Genomic DNA, 21,180 nt, shown 5'->3' with positions numbered 1-21,180 from the left:
CACAAGGTGAAAAGTAATTTTAGTACTTGTGGAGACACAACTACCAAAATGTGTTTGTAGATTAATGTTATTTCTTTAAATTGATTTATCCTGGATACAACATGGAAACAGTTCTAGGTGTATGGTCAAATGACTGGCATGAGGGGGGGGACTAGGGAAGGAGTATCATGTGATTAAACTCTGCCCTCTAGTGGTGTAACACTGGCATCACATGTGTTTATATTCAGTATTTTCCAATCAATGAATCATGTGATTAGAGAATGTCAGCCAGAATGTATTTGCTACAGGATTTACATCTAGCCTAATTGTTGTCTGTTTCATGACAATCTGACTGAATTTAACTTTAATTTAGCTTCTTGCTGCTATAACATCTCTTGTAAAAGAGGTTTTTAACCTCAATGTGACTTCCTGGTTAAATAAAGGTTAAATAAAATAAAATAAAATAAAACATGAGTACCCAGAAAAACTGACCCTGGACAGGCTCATCTTGCAGAGTGATTTACTCAGTTTGAACTGGTTTAAACTTAGAGTGGCATCGCCTTTCATCCGGGCTGTGGGCATTGAATAATGGCCCTGATCGATCAGATATAGTGTGCGAGTGAGAGTGAATTAGAAAGTGATGAAGATACGAGGCTTCTTGAAAATAAACGTAATCGTGTATCAAGTGGTAACTCAAGTGATAGCTATCAGGAAGTCAAGAAAGTGAGGAAAGGGAGTGAGGGTCTGTATCTTGTAGGAATGAGAGCGATGTCAAAGGTGGATGGAATTTTCAGTAACCTGCATGAGTTGGGAAAGTTTATGGAAAGGAAAGTTGGTGTGGTAAAAGCGATAAGGCTAACTAGAAGTGGGTTGGTTGTAATAGATTGTGTGTCACAGGATCAGGGAATGAAAGTAATTGAGATAGGTAAGTATAATCATTGTAGGGTTGAGTGCTTTAAACTAAGGAAAGAGCCAATGAAGAAAGGAGTAGTAAGTGGTGTGCCGCTTGATGTGGAGACATTTGAGGATCAGGTAGAGTGTGTGTATGTGTATGAGGCCAGAACAGGATGTCTAGATTTGTAGAAGGTAAGAAAGAGGATAGTTTATCTGTGTGTCTGACTTTTAGTGAAGGGCTTCCGGAAAGAGTGTTCCTGGACAGTGTGAGCTACAGGGTGAGGCCCTATCAAGAGTATGGTCATCATGTAGAGGAGATAAAAGGTGTGGTCGGTGTGGGAAGGATGATTGTGATATGAGATATGGTGAGTGTGAAAAGCAGGTGAAATGCCTGCATTGTGAGGGAAAGCACTATACAGGATCAGCACAGTGCCCAAAAAGAATCCGAGAAGGAATAGTGAGTAAAGTCAGAGAAAAGAAAGGGATGTCATATGCTGAGGCTGTCAAAAGTGTGCAGAGGAAACATGAGAGGGTGGAAAGAAACGAGGACAGCGTGGGTGTACAAAAGGAATCGAGAAAGGAAATGGACAGATCGAATCAGAGTAATGTTATCTGCATGGATAAGAAGCAATTCCTGGCCTTTATTGCTATAGTGTTGAACTGTGCTGCTAGTATGACAACTGAGAGGACTGAAATGGTGGTGGACACTGCAAAGAGGTTCCTGGATGTGGTGGACGTATCGGGAACAGATATAGATAAAATACTGAGGGACGCATTTGCGCAAACTCAGACAATTGCGTCTGAGTGTTAGTATGGACAATAATTATGAATGGGAGCATTTTGGGTGGAAACTGTTATTTTCTGTTCACTATAAATAAATGCATTGCAAAACTGCTAGAATTCAGTAGGTGGTGGTAATGCTCCTCTAAGTTGGTTGCCAACCGCCAATCAAATCCATAAAAGAAGAAGAAGAAGGACTGAAGCCATCACTGGCATATGACTGGCCAAGTGAACGGTTCCCTCCCATAACCAGCCCTCTGAGGGAAAGTGTCCCAGACCCAGAGAGAGCTCTGCAGCATGCAGCAACGTTACCCAGTAGTAACGTAGTGTATAAGAACTCTCATGGGTCTGGCGTTGAGACCATAGATATATCTCTATGGTTGAGACTACCTTCATGCGCGGCATGGATGTATGGTGCGCGGTCTGTCGCCATGGCTCTGTCGCTTGCTCGCGCCTGTTGATACTGCGCCAAAAAAGCGCAGAATGATTACCATGCGAAAACCGCACAGTTCGACCGTGATATTTTATATTGTCACATAAAACTAATTGTATCGCCGTTTAGCCTTGAAAAGTCAAATCATGTCAACGGTCACAACAATAAAATAATTTTCACTTGCACACACACTTGCGCATGACCGCCAACGCATGCGCACTAAATCGGCGAGGGTTGTAACTGGGAAATGATCGGGAAGTCGGTTTGCATTGAACACTGCACACACACAACGATAAGAAATTACTTGTTACTCAGGCTTAACAGTAGTAGGCTATATTGCCCTACACAGTTAGCTGGTGCTTTTCTCAGCAGCAGCGGCAGGATCCAGCCACATTATAGCAGCTAGTATGAGCTTCTTCGGTTTTGGTCAAAGTGCGGACATCGATATAGTTCTGAATGACGCCGAAACGAGAAAGAAAGCGGAGCATAAGAGCGAGGATGGGAGGAAAGAGAAGTATTTTCTGTTCTACGACGGGGAGACGGTGTCCGGGAAAGTCAACGTTACGCTGAAGAACCCCGGCAAGAGGCTGGAGCACAACGGCATCAAGATCGAGTTTATCGGCCAGATAGGTGAGCTCAGCTCAGGCAGCCCTGCACTGCCAGGCAGGCCCGCTGCTCTTTCTTTACTACAGAGAAGTCACCAGACAGCCACTGCTAAAGTACAACATGACAGTTTGGAGAGCTAGCTAGACTCGACTGCTAACGAGTTAACGACCCACAATAACCATGTTAGTTAAATATTGATGTATCTGTGTTAACTTTACACCGCTTCATAACAACCAACTGCAACAAAGTGTCAGTTCTTTACACCGCTTCATAACAACCAACTGCAACAAAGTGTCAGTTTAAAGTATCAGGTCTCGTGACAGATCTGACACAGAAGGGTTGGGGGGGGGGGGGGGGTCTTCTTAACCCATTAATTTTACTTTATCTTTACTAACGTAAACTGTTGGCCTTTAGTTTGAGCAGTGGTGGAAGAAGTACTCAGATCTTTTTGACGTAGCAATAATACCACATTGTAGCTAAAGATACTTACAAGTAAAAGTCCTGCTCCTGCATTCAAAATCTTACTTAAGTCAAAGTACAAAAGTATTGGCATCAAATTATTCTGAATGTCATTTGACTATATTGTATAGGCCTAATTATCGATGCATTAATGTGTTCATAATGTGTTGCGGCTGGTAAATGTTGAGCTAATTTTAATTACTTAGTTAAATACTGCTGCATAGAGTAACCTATAAAAGTCTATCATACATGTATTAGTTAATAAATAATTCCTATTAATGATCTATGTGCAGTAACTAACTACTAACTAAAGCTGCCAAATAAATGTAATGGAGTAAAAAAAATAAAAAAAAATCCCTCTGAAGTGTTAAGTAGCTAGAGTAGAAGTAAAGTAGCATGAAATGCTCAAGTAAAGTACAAGTACCTCTCTAAATTGTACTTTAAGCAAGTAAACTACTTGAGTAAATACACTTAGTTACATTACACCACTGCCTTTGAGAGGTTCACATAGCTTTACACTTATTTTCATACCTTCGAGTAGTTCCAGCACTCAAACTTTCTGAGTCATAACAGGCTACATTAAAAGGCTAAGAGCTCACTTGGTAACACATGAATAGCACGTGATTCGATATGGCTGCCTATATTACTACTATTATGACTATATAACTTTTCCATCATCAGTTTATTCAAATGCAAATTTGGTTAAAACACAAGTGTTGCAGCAGCTGTAGCAGGTTGTTCTCCTTGCCAGCCACTGACTTGTACCTTGAATGCATCTTGAAACTTTTCATAAACGCTGTTTTCCATAATATACAATAATTCCATGATCTATCAGACACTAAGTTATGACCTCATGCCATTTGGTGTCATCTAAAAGGATCTTGCCAGTGTTATTTACATTTTTAACATATTTTTCATTTCATCAATATTACATCGTTCTACAGTAGTTGTCTTCTTTACCTTGTTTTCATCTTTCCAAATGGTCCAGTACTGTGGTAGTTGATTGGCTATGCTGGGCACATGCCAACCTGACATGCAGTTGGAGAGGTAACACTTGAGATTCCTTCACAGGAGGAGGCTTCAAAAGCTCTTAAGTAGCTAATTTCATTGTCTTTGGATGAACAGCACAGCAGCATAAATAGCATGATTTTGGGCTCATGGATGAGAGGAGGGGGTAGTGAAGGAATGGAGGACTGTTGATTTCGAGTTGGGACGCACCCCTAAGAGTCAAGATGGGGGCAACTGTGAGCCAAAATGGCGGCCTGAAAAGTAAACAGTATGGGGCGTCTGGTAAAAGCACTCACCTGCCACCGCAGAGACGGAGACCTGGGTTCAATTCCCCACAGCGGTACTTCCGGCTTGGTCAGACAGACATTCATTTTTTTTATACAGTATATATATTTATTGGAGATCGGAGTTGTACAATGACAAATGTAAAGTCCAGACAATATATTACAGTAATTTCTAGGGATGCACGATATATCGGCAATCATATCGGTATCGGCCGATGTTGGTCATTTTTTAACATATCGGTCATATCGGTATCGGTCAGATGTTGCAATGTTAATATCGGTTATCATTATCTGCCAAATTCTTCATATTGATATGAAATAATGCAGTAAATCTATGATTTATGGGCTTTTCCAAAGGCTTTGCAAATAAAGAAATGCATATCTTTTTCAAATTCAGTGTTAACATGTGTTTTTCAGTATGTACAAAATGTGATGATCATAAAAATGTGGTTTTATACAGATCATATCGACATCGGTAAATATCGGTTATCGGCCATAACAGCAATGTTAATATCGGTTATCGGCATCGGCCAAAATGTTCATATCGGTGCATCCCTAGTAATTTCCTCTCTCCTTTTGTGAAGTGTTCAAACTAAAAACTAAAACACAACCATTTCCCACACCCCCACTCACCCCAAGTTTCCCAAAAGGATAAAAAGAAAACCCAATAATAATAGAAAAAAAGCAATTACACTATATATATATATGTATACATATACACACATGTCCACACAGGCACACACACACACACACACACACACACACACACACACACACACACACACACACACATTATATATATATATATATATATATATATATATATATATATATATATATATATATATATATATATATATATATATATATGCTCACGTGAGCATGGGCGCCTGGCCAATCCCGGCGCTTGTGACTGCTGCGTAGGTGGGCGCAGGGCGTTGTCTGCCCAAAACTGCGGTGGGTTCCATAATAACCCGTCACTGAGCTGTGGAGATAACAGATCATTATCTGAATGGTACAAGTAAACAATTCAACGAGATTTGTCTCTGCGATTTGAACATCATTCAAGACAAAGCTAAGATATCTCAAAGCTGCCATCTGTCATCAGTAATAGTCATGGTATTGGCAGCTGTCATCAGTGCAGGAATGGCTTACAGAATACATCAAACCACTCTTCTGCAGCTGTCCAATCCTGTTTACCAGTATGTTCTTCTGTTTCCAGAGCTATACTACGACAGAGGGAACCACCACGAGTTTGTGTCTCTTGTGAAAGACTTGGCTCGACCCGGGGAGCTCACGCAGTCGCAAACGTTTGACTTTGAGTTCACGCACGTGGAGAAGCCCTACGAGTCTTACACCGGACAGAACGTCAAGTTACGGTAAGCACCACCACTATGTCTTACACCAGTCAGAACGTCAAGTTACGGTAAGCACCACTGTGTCTTACACTGGTCAGAACGTCAAGTTACGGTAAGCACCACTGTGTCTTACACCAGTCAGAACGTCAAGTTACGGTAAGCACCACTGTGTCTTACACCGGTCAGAACGTCAAGTTACGGTAAGCACCACTGTGTCTTACACAGGTCAGAACGTCAAGTTACGATAAGCACCACTGTGTCTTACACAGGTCAGAACGTCAAGTTATGGTAAGCACCACTGGGTCTTAACCGGTCAGAAGAATGTCAAGTTACGGTAAGCACCACTGTGTCTTACACCAGTCAGAACGTCAAGTTATGGTAAGCACCACTGTGTCTTACACGGGTCAGAACGTCAAGTTACGGTAAGCACCACTGGGTCTTAACCGGTCAGAAGAACGTCAAGTTACGGTAAGCACCACTGGGTCTTAACCGGTCAGAAGAACGTCAAGTTGCGGTAAGCACCTCTGGGTCTTAACCGGTCAGAAGAACGTCAAGTTACGGTAAGCACCACTGGGTCTTAACCGGTCAGAAGAACGCCAAGTTACGGTAAGAACCACTGGGGAAAAGAGAAGAATTTGTGTGTGGTGTGCTGCATTAATTATTCGCACTCCAAATTTGGGAAATGATGTAGACACGCACATGGTTTTTCATGCAGAGCAAAACTTTTAGTGGCAGCCAAAGCCTTTTCTGATAGCGCCAAAGAGGGCGGTGATTAATAAAATAATGATAATAATAATTTTGAACCATGTCACTTTTGGCACAGTGCAACCATTCAAACATAATGGCCCCTATCGTTGTATCAGCCTATAAACTGCGCTGAACGCCCAGCGCAGTGGGCGTGGACCACGACCAGCCCACTCGATATCTTGGTGTCGGCGCTACACGCAGCCTTAAGCATTACAACCACGCCTTTTAAGTGTAAAATTATGCACAGTCTGCTCATTGGTGAAGTGCAGTAAAGAGTCACAAGCTTGCCTTTTAAGCTCCAATTCCACGGAGAAATCCAGTAAAACAGACAAGCCAAGCGCTCTGCTCCCCCCCCCCCTTCATCCCGTCTGTCTGTCTCCATATATAGGCTATTATTCCATATTATTATGCTTCTCAAACCAATCTAACTGCAGTTTAAATACTGCAAGCATGTAAATACGCTACACTATAGCAAGATCAAAGTGAAAAGAATGTTCTAAATGCATCAGCTAGAAAAATATAGCCTATCCCTATATGATATGATTAATTAGATTGGTGAAAGTTTGTCCAGAAAGATATCGTTTTCTCTCCCCTGCTGCACAGGTAGGATGATGCACATAAATATAGCCTACATTATGTAAAGTCATTGCAGAAATGTGTTTTTATTGTAAAACTAAATGTGAAGTAGGGCCAAGTTATTGGAGCAGACATCACAGTATAGCACATGACAGTAGAAGCGCATTACGCTGTCACTTATCTAAATCACGTAAAATCGACGAGGGATATATATAGGCCCAGGATGACATATATATTTCACATAGGGTTGTGTTTGGATTTCGCTTTTTTTTTTGTCCAATATTGAAATGTTCTACAATAGCATGTTGTGGGAACATGACACATTATTTAGATCTATTTCCATGTACCTTTCTATCTATTTAGGCTCATTTCGATGCCATTTACTATCGAAATGGATTAGCCCAGTGCATGCTGGGAGATTTCACATGTCTGGCTGTTGCAGGGAAGGCAGGCAGTGAATGTTTGCCCACAATGATCTCGTTCCTTCACTGCACAGGTAGGATGATGCAATAGCCTCTGAATGTCACGGGCTCAGTCAAAACTGTCATGTTGTTAAAATATGTACGGTAGAACAACTTATTTTTTCTGAGAGAGGGAGAGAACCGGCGAACTTTTTTTTCCAAGCAGTCCGTATTGTGCCTGTCAGACTGATTAGTAAGAGAGAGGGAGTGACACAGAGAGAAGGGACAGAGGAAAGGGCAGAGGAGCGCTTTGCGCAACCAGCGCACTGAATAGGCCTGGTTTTCAAAAGCGCAAAGCGCTAAATTTACGCCCGGTGGGAAGATATCATTAGGCCGGTATTTAAGGCCGAAACGCCCATTCTCGCCCATTCTGGGACTGCACCACGCCCATTCCGCCTAAAGCGCATTTGGCAGCCTAAAGCCATGTTGATATCTTCCCGAGGCAGGCGCAAGGCACGTTTTTTTGCGTTTAAGGCCCGTTTTAGCGCCGAAGGCCTGTGGGAGAATAGGGCCCGGTGTGTGTGCTAGTTCAGTGACACAACTTGGTAATTCACTAAGCTATAGAAGTGGCAGCAGACAGCTCCTCATTGGCTGTGTCACTTTGCTGCTTCTTTGGTAAGTTTGTCACTAGATAAGATATATACAGTAGTAGCATTTTTTTGTTATTGTTTCTGTATTTCTCAAATGCAACTAATGATAAATCCAGCTACTTTTTCAGACCACAAGGAAGCACATTGATATGTTGAATCCCATAGCATTTGACAACGAATTTACGATGTTTGCAGGTCCTGAGAATTAGATTTCCTTAATTCAACTCAAGTCTGGTTTTACATTGCCATAAATAAAGGTCGACTCTTAAAAAGTCTTAGATTTAACTTAATGAAAATTAAGACACACACACACACACACACACACACACACACACACACACACACACACACACACACACACACAAAGAAAATGTTGAATTGAAGCACATGTCATTGTAGTCTCCAACTGATTATCCACCTGTTTGAGTGTAGTAATAGACCTACACATGTAATAGACCTACACATATCATAAGACACATTGTTTGTCACATGGTTTGTACTCATTACAGTTATTTTCATTAGACTCAGTGATACTCAACCCAAGGCTCTAGAGCAGTGGTACTCAACCTTGCCCTACTCAGGAGCCACCCTGACAAAAAAAGGCTTTGCAAGAGCCACAATCCAAAAAAGGCCCTTTCCTCCCATTATTTTTATTAGATTTATTTATTTATTTATTTATTTATTTATTTATTTATTTATTTATTTATTTATTTATTTATTTAAAGTAGGACTTAAAAGAGCCACAACTGCCCATAAAGGAGACCCCAGGCTCTAGAGCCTGGGGTTGAGTATTAGAGCTGGGCTCGGGCTGAATTTTCCTTACCGAACCCGACCGAGACCGTCACATTATTAGCCGAGCCCGGCCCGGCCCGACAGGTGTCAATTGATAATCTGTCCGAGCCCGGCCCGAACCCCCTCCCTGATTTTTTTTTCCCCTCGGAGCGCAGCGAGCGCATAATTCAATGAGTCTGTCCAGCCTATAAACAGCCCTATATAATCCCAAACCAAAATCAGTCCTCGTAATTCAAAGCAGTCAATGATTAATACGTAATGTACAAAGCAAAGCACCAAACAGCCTAATTCGTGCGTGCCGTGCACTGCCCACACACAATCCCACATCGCTGAAAGAAGTACTGCACGGTGAGCCGACACGCAGCTGACTCCGGGCAGAGCAGCAGAGTGCATGTCTGGGCGTGTTTCATTCGATGCCTTCAAGTGCTTTCATTAACGTAGTAAATTAGCTCAGGAGCTGATGATAGATATATTTGAAGGCAAAAACAAGTGACTCATTACGTGACCGAGCCCGAACGCGACTTCAATGTTTCTGTCCGAACCCGGCCCGTAAGTCGGGCCGGGTTCGGGTTCCGAGTCCGACGGGCCGGGTAGCCCTGCTCTATTGAGTATCACTGCTCTAGAGCCACATGTGGCTCCTTTATGGGTAGTTGTGGCTCCTTTAAGCCTCCTACTTAATTAATGAATAAATAAATAAATGCATACATAAATAAATAAAGGGAGGAAGGGACTCTTTTGGGATTGTGGCTCTTTTTGCTCCGGAGTAGGGCAAGATTGTGTAGCACTGCTAGAGGAATGTGACTCCAATCACAGTTAAGTTTTCTGGATTTTATATTTTTATATACACTGTATATAAGCGTATAACCTGGCTTTCCGTATGATTCCAGCTACTTTCTGAGGGCGACAGTGAGCCGGCGACTGAACGACGTCAGCAAAGAGCTGGACATCGTGGTGCACACACTCAGTACCTACCCCGAGCTCAACTCCTCAATCAAGATGGAAGTGGGGATCGAAGACTGTCTGCACATAGAGTTTGAGTACAACAAATCAAAGTATGACATCGTTTACACACTCAATCCGCGACAATGAATCAGAATTTATGAACGCTGACCAAAAGCAAAGAGTATTTGGTTTTGCCAAACCGCGCCATTTGCTTGCAGGTACCACCTGAAAGACGTGATCGTGGGGAAAATTTACTTTCTGCTGGTGAGGATCAAGATCAGGCACATGGAGATCGACATCATCAAGCGGGAGACGACGGGCACGGGGCCCAACATCTACCATGAGAACGACACCATAGCCAAGTACGAGATCATGGACGGAGCACCAGTCAGAGGTGATGGTCGTGGTTTTTATTTGATGGTATCGGACTCCGACCCTTATTCTGATGCTTGGGCTCTATTCCTGTTAGGGTTGCCAACCGTCCCTTAAAATATGGAATTGTCCCGTATTTGTAAACGAAAAGACGTGTTCCGTATTGAACTGATACGGGACGCGCTTTGTCCCGTATTGGAGAAACAATGCAGTGCAAAGAGTGAAGGGGTATTTGTTTTGAGCGAGTTAAACCCGCAGCCGCTGCTGGTCTGCCCCTCACCCTGTCTGTGGTGTCATGTTAGGTTCAACTACCCTACTAGATTGGCTTCTCACAGTTTGTTGTGAGTCACGACCAATGTAGTCTCGGCTCCCAGACGTTTGGTGAGCTGCGCCACCAAACGTCTGGGAATTTCACTGTCAGAAACTGTGTCTCCGAGCCCGGCGAGAACCGCCGGCAGCAGACACGCCTACATTTATTATAAGAATTTTATTTGGTAGCGGCAATGCCATTTATCATAGTCCTAACACAGAGCATGAAGCTGATATGCTCCAAACAAAATTTATAGCTGTGGTTTATTTTACAATCATTTTTCCTACGCGGAAGTGGTCCGCTTGATACTGTGAACTTGTGTGAAGTCATCAGCAGCCAGCAGGCTCTGTAACGTTAGCCTCGGGAGTCGGGTTTATCGCTGGGGGAAAGACCTCTAGCCGCCGGGGCAGGATGAAACACGTCCTATTAACAGGTTATGTTTGTTTCTAAGTGATTAATATGTTTCTCCGCAAATGCGACGATGTTTTGCGAGACACCGGTTCTGCATGAGAACTGCCCCCAGAAAGCAGGTCCGCCCACAACACTCATGATTGGCTCTCCGATGCAAGGCTTCCAACAGCGCCACCTAACGTTATGCAAAGATTTAAATAGTAATATTCTCAGTCTTACAGGAGTGAAACGGATTAAGACTGAGGGCTGAGTCTACGACCAATGAAGCGCTGTCAGTGTTGCTAGATTCAACTAAACTCTGAAGACAGCACATTGAGTAGGCTAAACATGCCATTTGTTTTTGTTGTGTTCAGACGATTTCAGTTGAAATCTAAAATGTTTTTTGAACTAATGATTTAAACTTTCATACCAGGTTTGTTCTAGTCAAAAGAATAGCCTATGTAAGTTGCTGTTTGCACTGTTAAAAGAAAATTGAATAAGTAGGCCTACATGCCAATGTGAAGTTGTAGGCTACCTACAGGTAGACCTAAATCAAAATACTGTTTGCACTAGCCTACTGTTTGTTTTTTTAATACGGCTGTTTTATTAAGAATTAGAAACTTTAGTTTTGCAATGCCCAAATAAAATTCTTTGACGATAATCTAGGAATAGGCTATGCGCAAAAGCACTTTGCAGCCTAGAAATAACTGGAAAACATTTTACTGATCTATTTACATCAGAGGAAGCAAGGATTAAACAAAGCAATATAGGAAATACACAGCGCATCTGCCTTGTGTCTTTTCCCGGTTTAGTATCCTGCATGGGGGGGGTACAGACAGAGGTAGGGGAGGAATTTTGAGGTTTGACTGACAGATTGAGGGCGAATGGCATTACGAGAATTACTCACAAGCTTGTTTAATGCTTTTCCATTGGTTGCATTTGGTAAAACCCACACAGAGACGTGAAGGGTGACCAATGGCATTGATTCATGACAAAAAATAAAAATCTGAAAAAATTGATATTCGGGGTCCTTCTCTCTGACCAAACAGTCTGCAGTGTTTTCACCTCACCTTTTGGTATTGCCTCAGCTCACTAGGAACCTTGACGGAGGTGGTACTAAAAAAGTATGGCCTCACTCGCCCAATGGAAAACCAAAAAAAGCCAGTAGAGTCGAGACGAGATGAGCCAGTACCATGCGGTTTTTTTACTCATCACAATTTACATTTTTGCTGGACCTGTGCTCCCCTGGTTTACTTCCTTCTTTGATAAGCTATGTGTTTTTTCTTGTGTGTCTGTGCTACAGGTGAGTCCATCCCCATCCGGCTGTTTCTGGCAGGCTATGAGATGACGCCCACCATGAGGGACATTAACAAGAAGTTCTCTGTGCGCTACTATCTCAACCTGGTGCTCATAGACGAGGAGGAAAGGCGCTATTTCAAACAGCAGGTACACACACACAGATAAAATACCTACTATGAAAATAATTTATATAAATAAATATTTTAAATGCCACATGCAAATTCCAAAGTAGAAACTGCACGCTAAGGTTTGTCAACACAGGGCTCTCGGGGCATCTGGGTAGTGTAGAGGTAAAAGTACTTGCCTACCATCGTGGAGACCCGGGTTCAATTCCTGGCAGCAGTACTTCTGGCTTGGTCAGACATTCCTACAGACACAATTGGCCGTGTCTGTGGGTGGGAAGCCAGTGGGATATGAGTCCTGGTCGCTGCACTAATGCCTCTTCTGGTCGGTCGGGGGGCCTGTTCAGGGAGGACGGGAACTGCAGGGAATAGCGTGATCCTACCACACACTACGTCCTGCCGGTGAAATATCTCGCTGTCGGGTGAAAAGAAGCAGCTGGCGACTGCATTGCACATGCATCGGAGGAAGCATGTGCTATTCTACCGGTAGAGGGGGTGGAGCAATGACCGAGACAGCGGGGGGAATTATTCAAGTACAATTGGAGAGGAAATGGGAGAAAATCCAGAAAAACAAACAAGGCTCTCTCTCTCTCACTTTTCTTTATTCGTTTGATAAAAAAAATACTATGCGTGTTCAAGGAGAGATGAGTGAAACCGCAAGTAACTGGATTATTATTTGACACCAGCATACAGTGCTGTAGCCAACCACCAAGGCATTATTTCTACCTTTCTCTTCTTTGACACTGTCCACATGCAATCAGTCTAATGATCGTTGTGCCATCAAAATATCCAGCTCTGCCTGGAACGTTGGCACCCATCAACAATGTCTGCTGGGGCATGGTGCTTTTGGCTAGTTCAGCAAACAGCTAGCAGAATACTGCGCCTCATTAAGTATGCAATTAGGTCATTTTCATTGGAATATGGGTGAACGTAGCATCATTTACACCAGTGATCCACTTTCATATTAAAGGGGGACTTACCCCCCCAGGTATGTGACAAAACGGCATGCTGCGGTTTTGAAAAAGCCTATGGGAAAAACCAAGAAAAGAAGGCGAAGAGCGTCTCCTCTTGTCTCACTATACTCTTTGGTCAGACCGGAAACTTTGGAGAGAAAAAATACCGGAAACGCCATGACAGTTTGCCCACCGCATCAAGAAAAACATATGAGAGCTACAAAATCTCTATAAATATCAACAACTAGCCAACGCTGGTGGCCTGTATGGAAACAGCGTTGCTCAAAATGGTTGAAAGTTATATCAATTTGGTCATTCAGTGGCAAACTACTTTACTGCCATTAACTGCCATGTAACTATCGTTAGCCCACAGCTAGTCTCGCTGGCCAGCCTCCTCCCTTCCGGGAGAGTCATCTGGCTGCACGGAAACAGCCTACTGGGATAAGCCCTCCCTTGCTCTACAGCTGCTCCCCATTGGAGCGACTGTTTCAGTCGCGCCCGGATATCTGCTCCCGGCTTATTACAAGCTCTGTCATTGGCTCCGACCATGTCAATCAGAGCGGCTTCCTCTCCCTCCTCCCTGTGTGTCGCTGTAAACAGTGCCCTGCCGCCTCAGTGAAAACAACAACGCTAACTAGCTAGCAAGCTAATGGCAGAAACCTACACGCTAGCTCGTTGCTACATGCTGAAAATGGCAAGTTGGATTGTTGGAAACCATTTTCCAAGGGCACTGCCGCCAAGCACCGCCCATCGCAATCCCACAATGGAGACCTGCGCCGCCAGACTCTTCTCATGGTAGGGAGGGGAGGCTGGCCAGCGAGACTAGCCCACAGCAGAAGCACAATCCATCTTCTTCTTTTTTCAGTTAGGCATGGGTTAGTGCGTTGCTGCCCCATACTGGTGTGGATATGTCATTGCACATTTCACCCCCCACCCACCACAGTTGCATCATAAACATACAGTACACACCGATAGCATAGGTTAGGTTAGCTAGGTTAGCTCATCTAGTAGGTTAGCTTACGTCAATTATAAACGTCATGCAGCTCCTTATTTTCTGTGGAGCAGTGCTAGTGGTAAAAAAAAGGTGGGTAGCCGGGCAGCGGCACGTTGTGTGCCTCCCTCCCATACCAAACGCCACACACAGACACAAATTTGTATCTCTCCCAGCATGCATTGGGGCTTAATACATTTTGAAAAGAAAAAGCAACCAAATCAGCCTAAGTAGGCTAAGTGGTAGATATAAATAATATTTATGTTAACACAACATGCAATTCTAGAACATTTCAATATTGGACAAAATAAAACATAAAAATCAAAACACAATCCTATGTGAAACATGCATGTAATCCAGGTCGTATATAGCCGTCGCAAATACGTGTTATAGTGAAGTGGGAAGTTTGACAACCGTAACAACGTCGCAATAGTGAAGTGACAACCGTAACACGGTTGTACTGTGATGTCCATTCCAACAAGACTTTAGCTTACTTGACACGTACTTTTTCAATAAAAACACATTTAATGTATGCCATGACTTTACATAATGTATATTTATGTCACATAATTTAGCCTGTGCTGTGATGTGCAGGAGCAGCAGGTAGCCTACAAGTTATAAAACTAAGCCTGCCCTGAATGAGCCGAGTGGGGGGGCTTGTTCACTATTGTGAAAGTTATGTGTTTACAACATATAAAGATCATGGAAGTGGATGGTATCAGGAATGTCACCGATAGTTCTATATTGTACAGGGAGACCATCAGCCCTGCTGAACAGATGTCTTTGCCTGTAGGTGGAATTGTTTTATTCATTGACATGGCATCAGAGTAAACAACAAGACCATTTTGTGGTAGCCTACAGTACGCTATACACAAGACAATACAACAAACAATACAATACAACAATTCTCAAATCCAATTGACATCAGATTAATCACTCATATAGGCTACTAACAGCAAATACGGTTTATTATCGTCTAAACACTATAAACTGTTACCCTCTGCCTCAGACTGACGGACTATGTGTTTTTGCGCCTCCTGGTGGGTGAAAACAGAACTGGACTTCCAAAGAAGGAAAGGGTACAGGGGGAGTGGGGGAGTAGGGGAGTTACTATCTTGAAATCCCATCGTCTTTGGTTCGTCGTGACGTCAGGTTGGACCACATTTTGGGCATTTTTGAGGGCAAAAAAAAGCAGGTTTGAACCCATAGAGGGCACTTATGCGGCTGAAAATGATACAAATAGTACAATGGTACTATTGATATTTGTCGGTTATAGTATCGGCTGAAAAAAGCCCCTCCAAAGTCTATAGATCCCCCCCAAAATCTATAAATCTGAAGAACATAAGGGGGGAATTCCCCCCCAGTTTGCAAAGTGAATTTTATGCCCTGCCGGGACCCCACATTGAGAGCCAATGATTTACACCAGGAAGTAGACTGGATATCTAAAACCAGAGGGTAAATTCCTCAAAGGCCGCCAAATGTCCACCACATGGACAGTTCTAATGTTTGGGGTAACTTTTAGGGATGTGGGGCGATGCGATTATCTTACGATACGATTCAGCAAACAATATGGGGTTCATGATTCAATAAGATCATTTGTGCTTGAGGCTGAAGCTGAATCCCTCCTAACCTGCTGTGAGGTTGCAGGAGATCACGCTGTGGAGGAAAGGTGACATCGTGAGGAAGAGCATGTCCCACCAAGCGGCCATCGCCTCCCAGCGCTTTGAGGGCTCCTCCAGCGCAGAGAAGGCCCTGGCCCAGTGCCAGGAGGACGGCAGCTAAAGAAAGCTGTGTGTGTGTGTTGTGTGTATGTTGTGTGTGTGTGTGTGTGTGTGTGTGGCAGTTCCAAACCATTCCCCAGTCAAGTCCCATTTGAAAATCTCAAAAATGTTCACGGCCCACATCCCACCATAAACCGTACAGACGTCAAATAATGTGTTCTCAGAGCACTTTTATTTTAATGATAAAAGGAGCTGTCCATCAGCACCACACAGAAACCAGCCTATTGCAGAAACTGTCTGCAATAGGCTAATTAACGAGTAAATTATTACAAATTAAATAACAGTGTATCTCGTGTGTGTGTGTATGTATGTATATATATATATATATATATATACACTGTATGTAGAGATATAGATATATCTATATATATATATATATATATATATATATTAGTGATGCGTGGGTCACCCAGAAGACCTCCGCAGGCGGTCTGGGTTGGCAAATTATGAAAATATCGCGGGTGCGGGCGGGGCAGGCTCAGAACGTGACAAAGCAACATTATTAAATAATTTAGAGCAGTGAAACGAGGTTGCCTATGTTCTCTCAAAACAAACATTTTGGAAGGATTATTCGCTGTAATTATTATTTGAAGTGTCCATAAAACTAATGCCACCCGCAGATTTTCTGTTGTGGACTCGACTGTGATCTATTTGTCAACTTTACTGCAACGTGAGTAGGCTACGTGACCAATTGAGAGTGCATGAGGTAATTAAAAGAAATCAGACAGCGTCAGCGAGTCTGAAGCCGTATCTGCAAGCTGTCTGCACCTGCAGGTGAAGTAGTCACGTTGCACGCAACAATTGAGAGCGCATGAGGTAATTAAAATAAATGGGGAAGAATAAGAAGTGTTTCTGTAGCCTACCTCTACCTGCTACCTCCATTTGAAGACCTTGGATTAATTGAAGAAAGACCGATAATAGCGGAGTTTGTAACGAAGCAGAAAGAAATCGACGACATGAAAGCAGCCGCGCAACGCAATTTTCAGATATTTTAACGGGCCGGGCGGGGCGGGCTGGCTCCAATGATGGGTTGGGTTGGGGCGGGCCTTAAAAAACCCTGACCCGCGCATCACTAATATATATATAGATATAGATAGATAGATAGATAGATAGATAGATATAGATATATATATAATGTATTTTTGTTATTTTTTTCTCATGGAGATTGTAATGTTTTGCAAATATTTGTGGCCCAACGGTGGCCCGGGAATGACTGGGATAGTCTCTGCTAATTTCACATTCACAGAAAACCAAAATTGACTTTCAGCTACTTTGCTGCGATTGAGTAAACTTTTTGACATTCACCCATCTGGTAACACCTAAGAATGGTTTGCAAATACTGTTTAACCCATATCGTGTGTGTGTGTACGTGCGCGCGACCGCGGGTGTATTTCTAACATGGCCCATTCCTTCAAAAATTATCCTTGGCTGGAAGAGAGCGCTGTAGTGACTGTAGTCAAATACAGTACATTTATGAAGACGAAAAAGGGTGAAATTTTGTTCTTAAAGTTTTAAAATCTGACCTCAAAGGAATGTAATGTTTTGACTTACCTAATTTGCATTAAGTTGAGATGGTTTTTCCTCCATGCCCTCTGCTGGAGGAAACAAGTAGGAGTTTTTTTTTAATATATATTACTTTTGCTTCTTAACTTTACGAAACAAGCAATGCCTCTTCATACACAGGGAGTGCAAGATCAACTGCAAATAAAATAAAAAATGCAAAGAACGAATTGTACCTTTTGGCAAAAACAGTGATGATGACACATTTGTATAAGACTAGGCTTAAAATGTTTTCATACATTCCAGGGCTTTCATCAGCAATAGGTGTGAGTAATGGGATATTTATTTTTTGACAATAATCTTTTTTTATGTACTTCATATTTTTACCAGCATTTTACATATTTGATGCATCAGTCGGTTGAATGATGAAACTAGAAGCATTGCAGCTTTTGCGTCAAGTGTCGCCACTGCTGCTAAAACAAATGTGCCAATTGTGGTTGTTGCAGGGATTTTCTTACATCACCAGTTAATAGAGTACCGCAGGAATAATGAGTCCGGAGGAATAATGAATCCGGAAAGACCTGGATTTTAGCACTTCCTGGTTCCTATGTGTAATAGTCGATGGGATTTTTGTATGGGGATTTTGGTTAAATGCTTGAAATAAGGTCTGTGGTTAACAAAAGGTTATGAATCAGTGAACTTTGTGTTCAACAAGATAATCTATACAAATGAAGACCACCTTTATGACTTTTGAAGCCTAAATGTGTTTTTTTAACACAATTTTCAGAAAACGCTTCAAAAGTCATAAAAGTGGTTCTCATTTGTGAAGATTATCTTGCTGAACACAAAGTTAGCTGTTTCATAAACTTTTGTTAACCACATACCTTATTTCATGCATTTAACTGAAATTCCAATGCAAAAATCCCATTGACTTTTACACATAGGAACCAGGAAGTGCAGGGACTTCTGGGTAAGCCTACAAAAACACATCATCCCTGCAGTACTCTATGAACATGGGCTCTCTGGTGTTGCGTTTTTGTAGCCCCATTTTACTATTTGCACTATGATCTCATTTTGCTTTCTGTTCTCAGTGCTGTTGATTAAATGGACTCACGGCGAGGGCCAGGGTTTGTGAAAATAAATAAGAGTATCAGATTTATGTCCAATATAGTCAGTATTACACCTGTGTGTAGTGACAACGCCAACACAGAAGCTATGAATCTAGGTTTTGGTGGAAATGACTGTTGGGCTTCCCTGTAGAAGACTGAGGTCTAGTGTTGGATAGTTAGCTTTGTGCCTGAGGGTTTGTTGCCAAATTGTTTCAGTGCAATACTAGAAAATGTCAGTTTACTGCCATGCCCATTCTTCCCATGAGTGCAGATTGTGTTCTTTAAGTGTATCTGCTGCAGTCACTTTTTATTAAGTAGAACTGAACGTAAGATTCAGTCTAACGTGGATTTCGGACCATTTTCTATGCTGGAATAATGAATGTATTGGATGGCGACTCTTGTCATCCGTAGTATGCTACAACTGATCATCCCAAACTCAATGTATGTTTTCTAAACAAACGTAATTAGGGTTGTTGTTTCTCCTGGTCAGTGGGATGGGATGATTGCGTTCCAGTGCCATTGCTTCCTTTCTAAAATAGATTTCTTTTCATACTCGAGGAGAGCACATGTGAAGCATTGAAATTGAACCCCAGCACTTCACCTGTTGTCCTTAAATAGTCCCGACCTGCAACTTTTCACTCAACATGCTTATTCTGTGCAGAATATATCACTGTGTATCTCATGAGAGTATTAGTCTGACATTTTTATATTTCATACTTTGCTCGGTGGTAGAGTATGGTGTATTCTTTTAATACGCTATTGTTGTGTTGAAGTGACATTTCTATTGTCAGCAGACTGCTGTTCAGGTAACTGCTAAAATAGAGGAAACACCGGCCTGGTGTGTAGGGCTGCAATTAACAATTATTTTCATTGTCGATTAATGTGTTAATTATTTTCTTGGTTAATCGATTAGTTGTTTGGTCTTTAAAATATCGGAAAATGGTGAAAATGGCGATCAGTGTTTCCCACAATATGACATCCTCAAAGATATTCAGTTTACTGTCATAGAAGAGTAAAGAAACCAGAAAATGCTCACATTTAAGAAGCTGGAATCTGAGAATTTTGACTACTACAACTTCTTTCTTTAAATCAAATCGATTATCAAAGTAGTCGATGATTAATTGAATAGTTGACAACTAATTGATTAATCGTTCAGCTCTACTGGTGTGTGTTGATTTGAGATCGATGAAGTGTCCGGCGCTCGACTGTAGGGATGAGACCTCCAGAAATGAATTTATTTTTATTCAGCTTCCTTTATTGTGGCAGTTACCTCCATAATGTTGCATTGAAAATTTTGAAATCCAGAACGGGCCAGCCAAGAAACATCTCAGAGGCTGACTGACTCACTCACTGACTCCCCATTGTTGAAACATGCATGTGTGAGTGTTGAGCAGCAGTCTGGGCGTGGCTTAATTAGGCTTGCCATGCATGCATGTTTTAACAATGGGGAGTCACTCAGTCAGTAAACCCCTGAGACATTTCTTCGCCGCCCTGTTCTGGGTCCAGCAAAAATGTGTATCAATCAAGCAACCCAAAACAACTTTGGAGTACATACATAATGTATGTTTGTTTTTGTATGTGGCTGTGATTTTATCTTTGCCAGTACTGGTACAGACATGGTTAAATTAACTCAATTTGTGATGGGGAGAGAGCAGAGATTTAAAGAAAAAGATCAAATGTAGAACAAAAATAATGCACAACGTAAATGCAACCCCCTTCCTTTGTTGTTTGTTTACGTTTATCTTTCTGTCTACAAACATTGATTTGAATCATTTTATATTCCTATTTTACTTTTAATTAAAAGAGAGCCACTGAAAGCACACATTGTCTTTGTTTTAATTCCTGACATTCATTTATATAAGTGAAATGTCAAGTCAAATGTGCCCTCCTGTGTCTTAGATCTGCATTACTGATGCTTCTTGCTTTTCTAAACAACTAGGCAGTGACTATATGTCTGTGGTTTTCAATTCAGTAAAGTGAATTTCTTCCTACATGGCTGTTTCCATGACAGGTACAAGACAAAGACCAAATGATACGTACGCTTGAACACGTCTTTTCATCTTGATGCATAATACAGGGGGTTGCAGGGAGGTCAGGCGGGGTGGTCCCCAGAGGAGAGGGGGGTTGACAAGGCAACCAGACTGACGAGCAAACATGACCCTTGTGTGCACCCTTACTACACCATGGCATTGGCATGGGCTGCTTAAACGTGTTTCATATATTTAAGTGTATGAACATTTACCTTAGTATGCATGTCTATGTCTTCATTTCAGTCACTAGTTCAACATTGGAGTTCACGCCTAATTAACTTCTGAAACACAAGTGTTATTAGTTGATCATCTTTATCACAATACAATACTTTATTGTCCCTCAAGGGACATTTGTTTTAACAGCTTGCACTTTCAGCCCCACATAGATACATGACTACATAGACACATAATACA

The 21,180-nt window shown here is 42.1% G+C and overlaps 1 protein-coding gene across 1 annotated transcript; it reads left to right on the top strand.

Moving 5' to 3' along the window:
- Positions 1–2,335: 2,335 nt before the first annotated feature.
- On the top strand, positions 2,336–20,540 carry vps26bl (vacuolar protein sorting 26 homolog B, like). Its single transcript, XM_083646363.1, has 6 exons — positions 2,336–2,716; positions 5,666–5,822; positions 9,855–10,019; positions 10,128–10,303; positions 12,285–12,427; positions 15,994–20,540. Exons 1-6 carry the CDS (start codon positions 2,494–2,496, stop codon positions 16,126–16,128), a joined length of 999 nt encoding a protein of 332 aa, XP_083502489.1. The 5' UTR covers positions 2,336–2,493; the 3' UTR covers positions 16,129–20,540.
- Positions 20,541–21,180: the final 640 nt, after the last annotated feature.

This window comes from Poromitra crassiceps, assembly GCF_964638095.1.
Source record: "Poromitra crassiceps genome assembly, chromosome: 1".
Taxonomy (NCBI): Eukaryota; Metazoa; Chordata; class Actinopteri; order Beryciformes; family Melamphaidae; genus Poromitra; species Poromitra crassiceps.
This window is presented reverse-complemented; position numbering and strand designations above follow the sequence as displayed.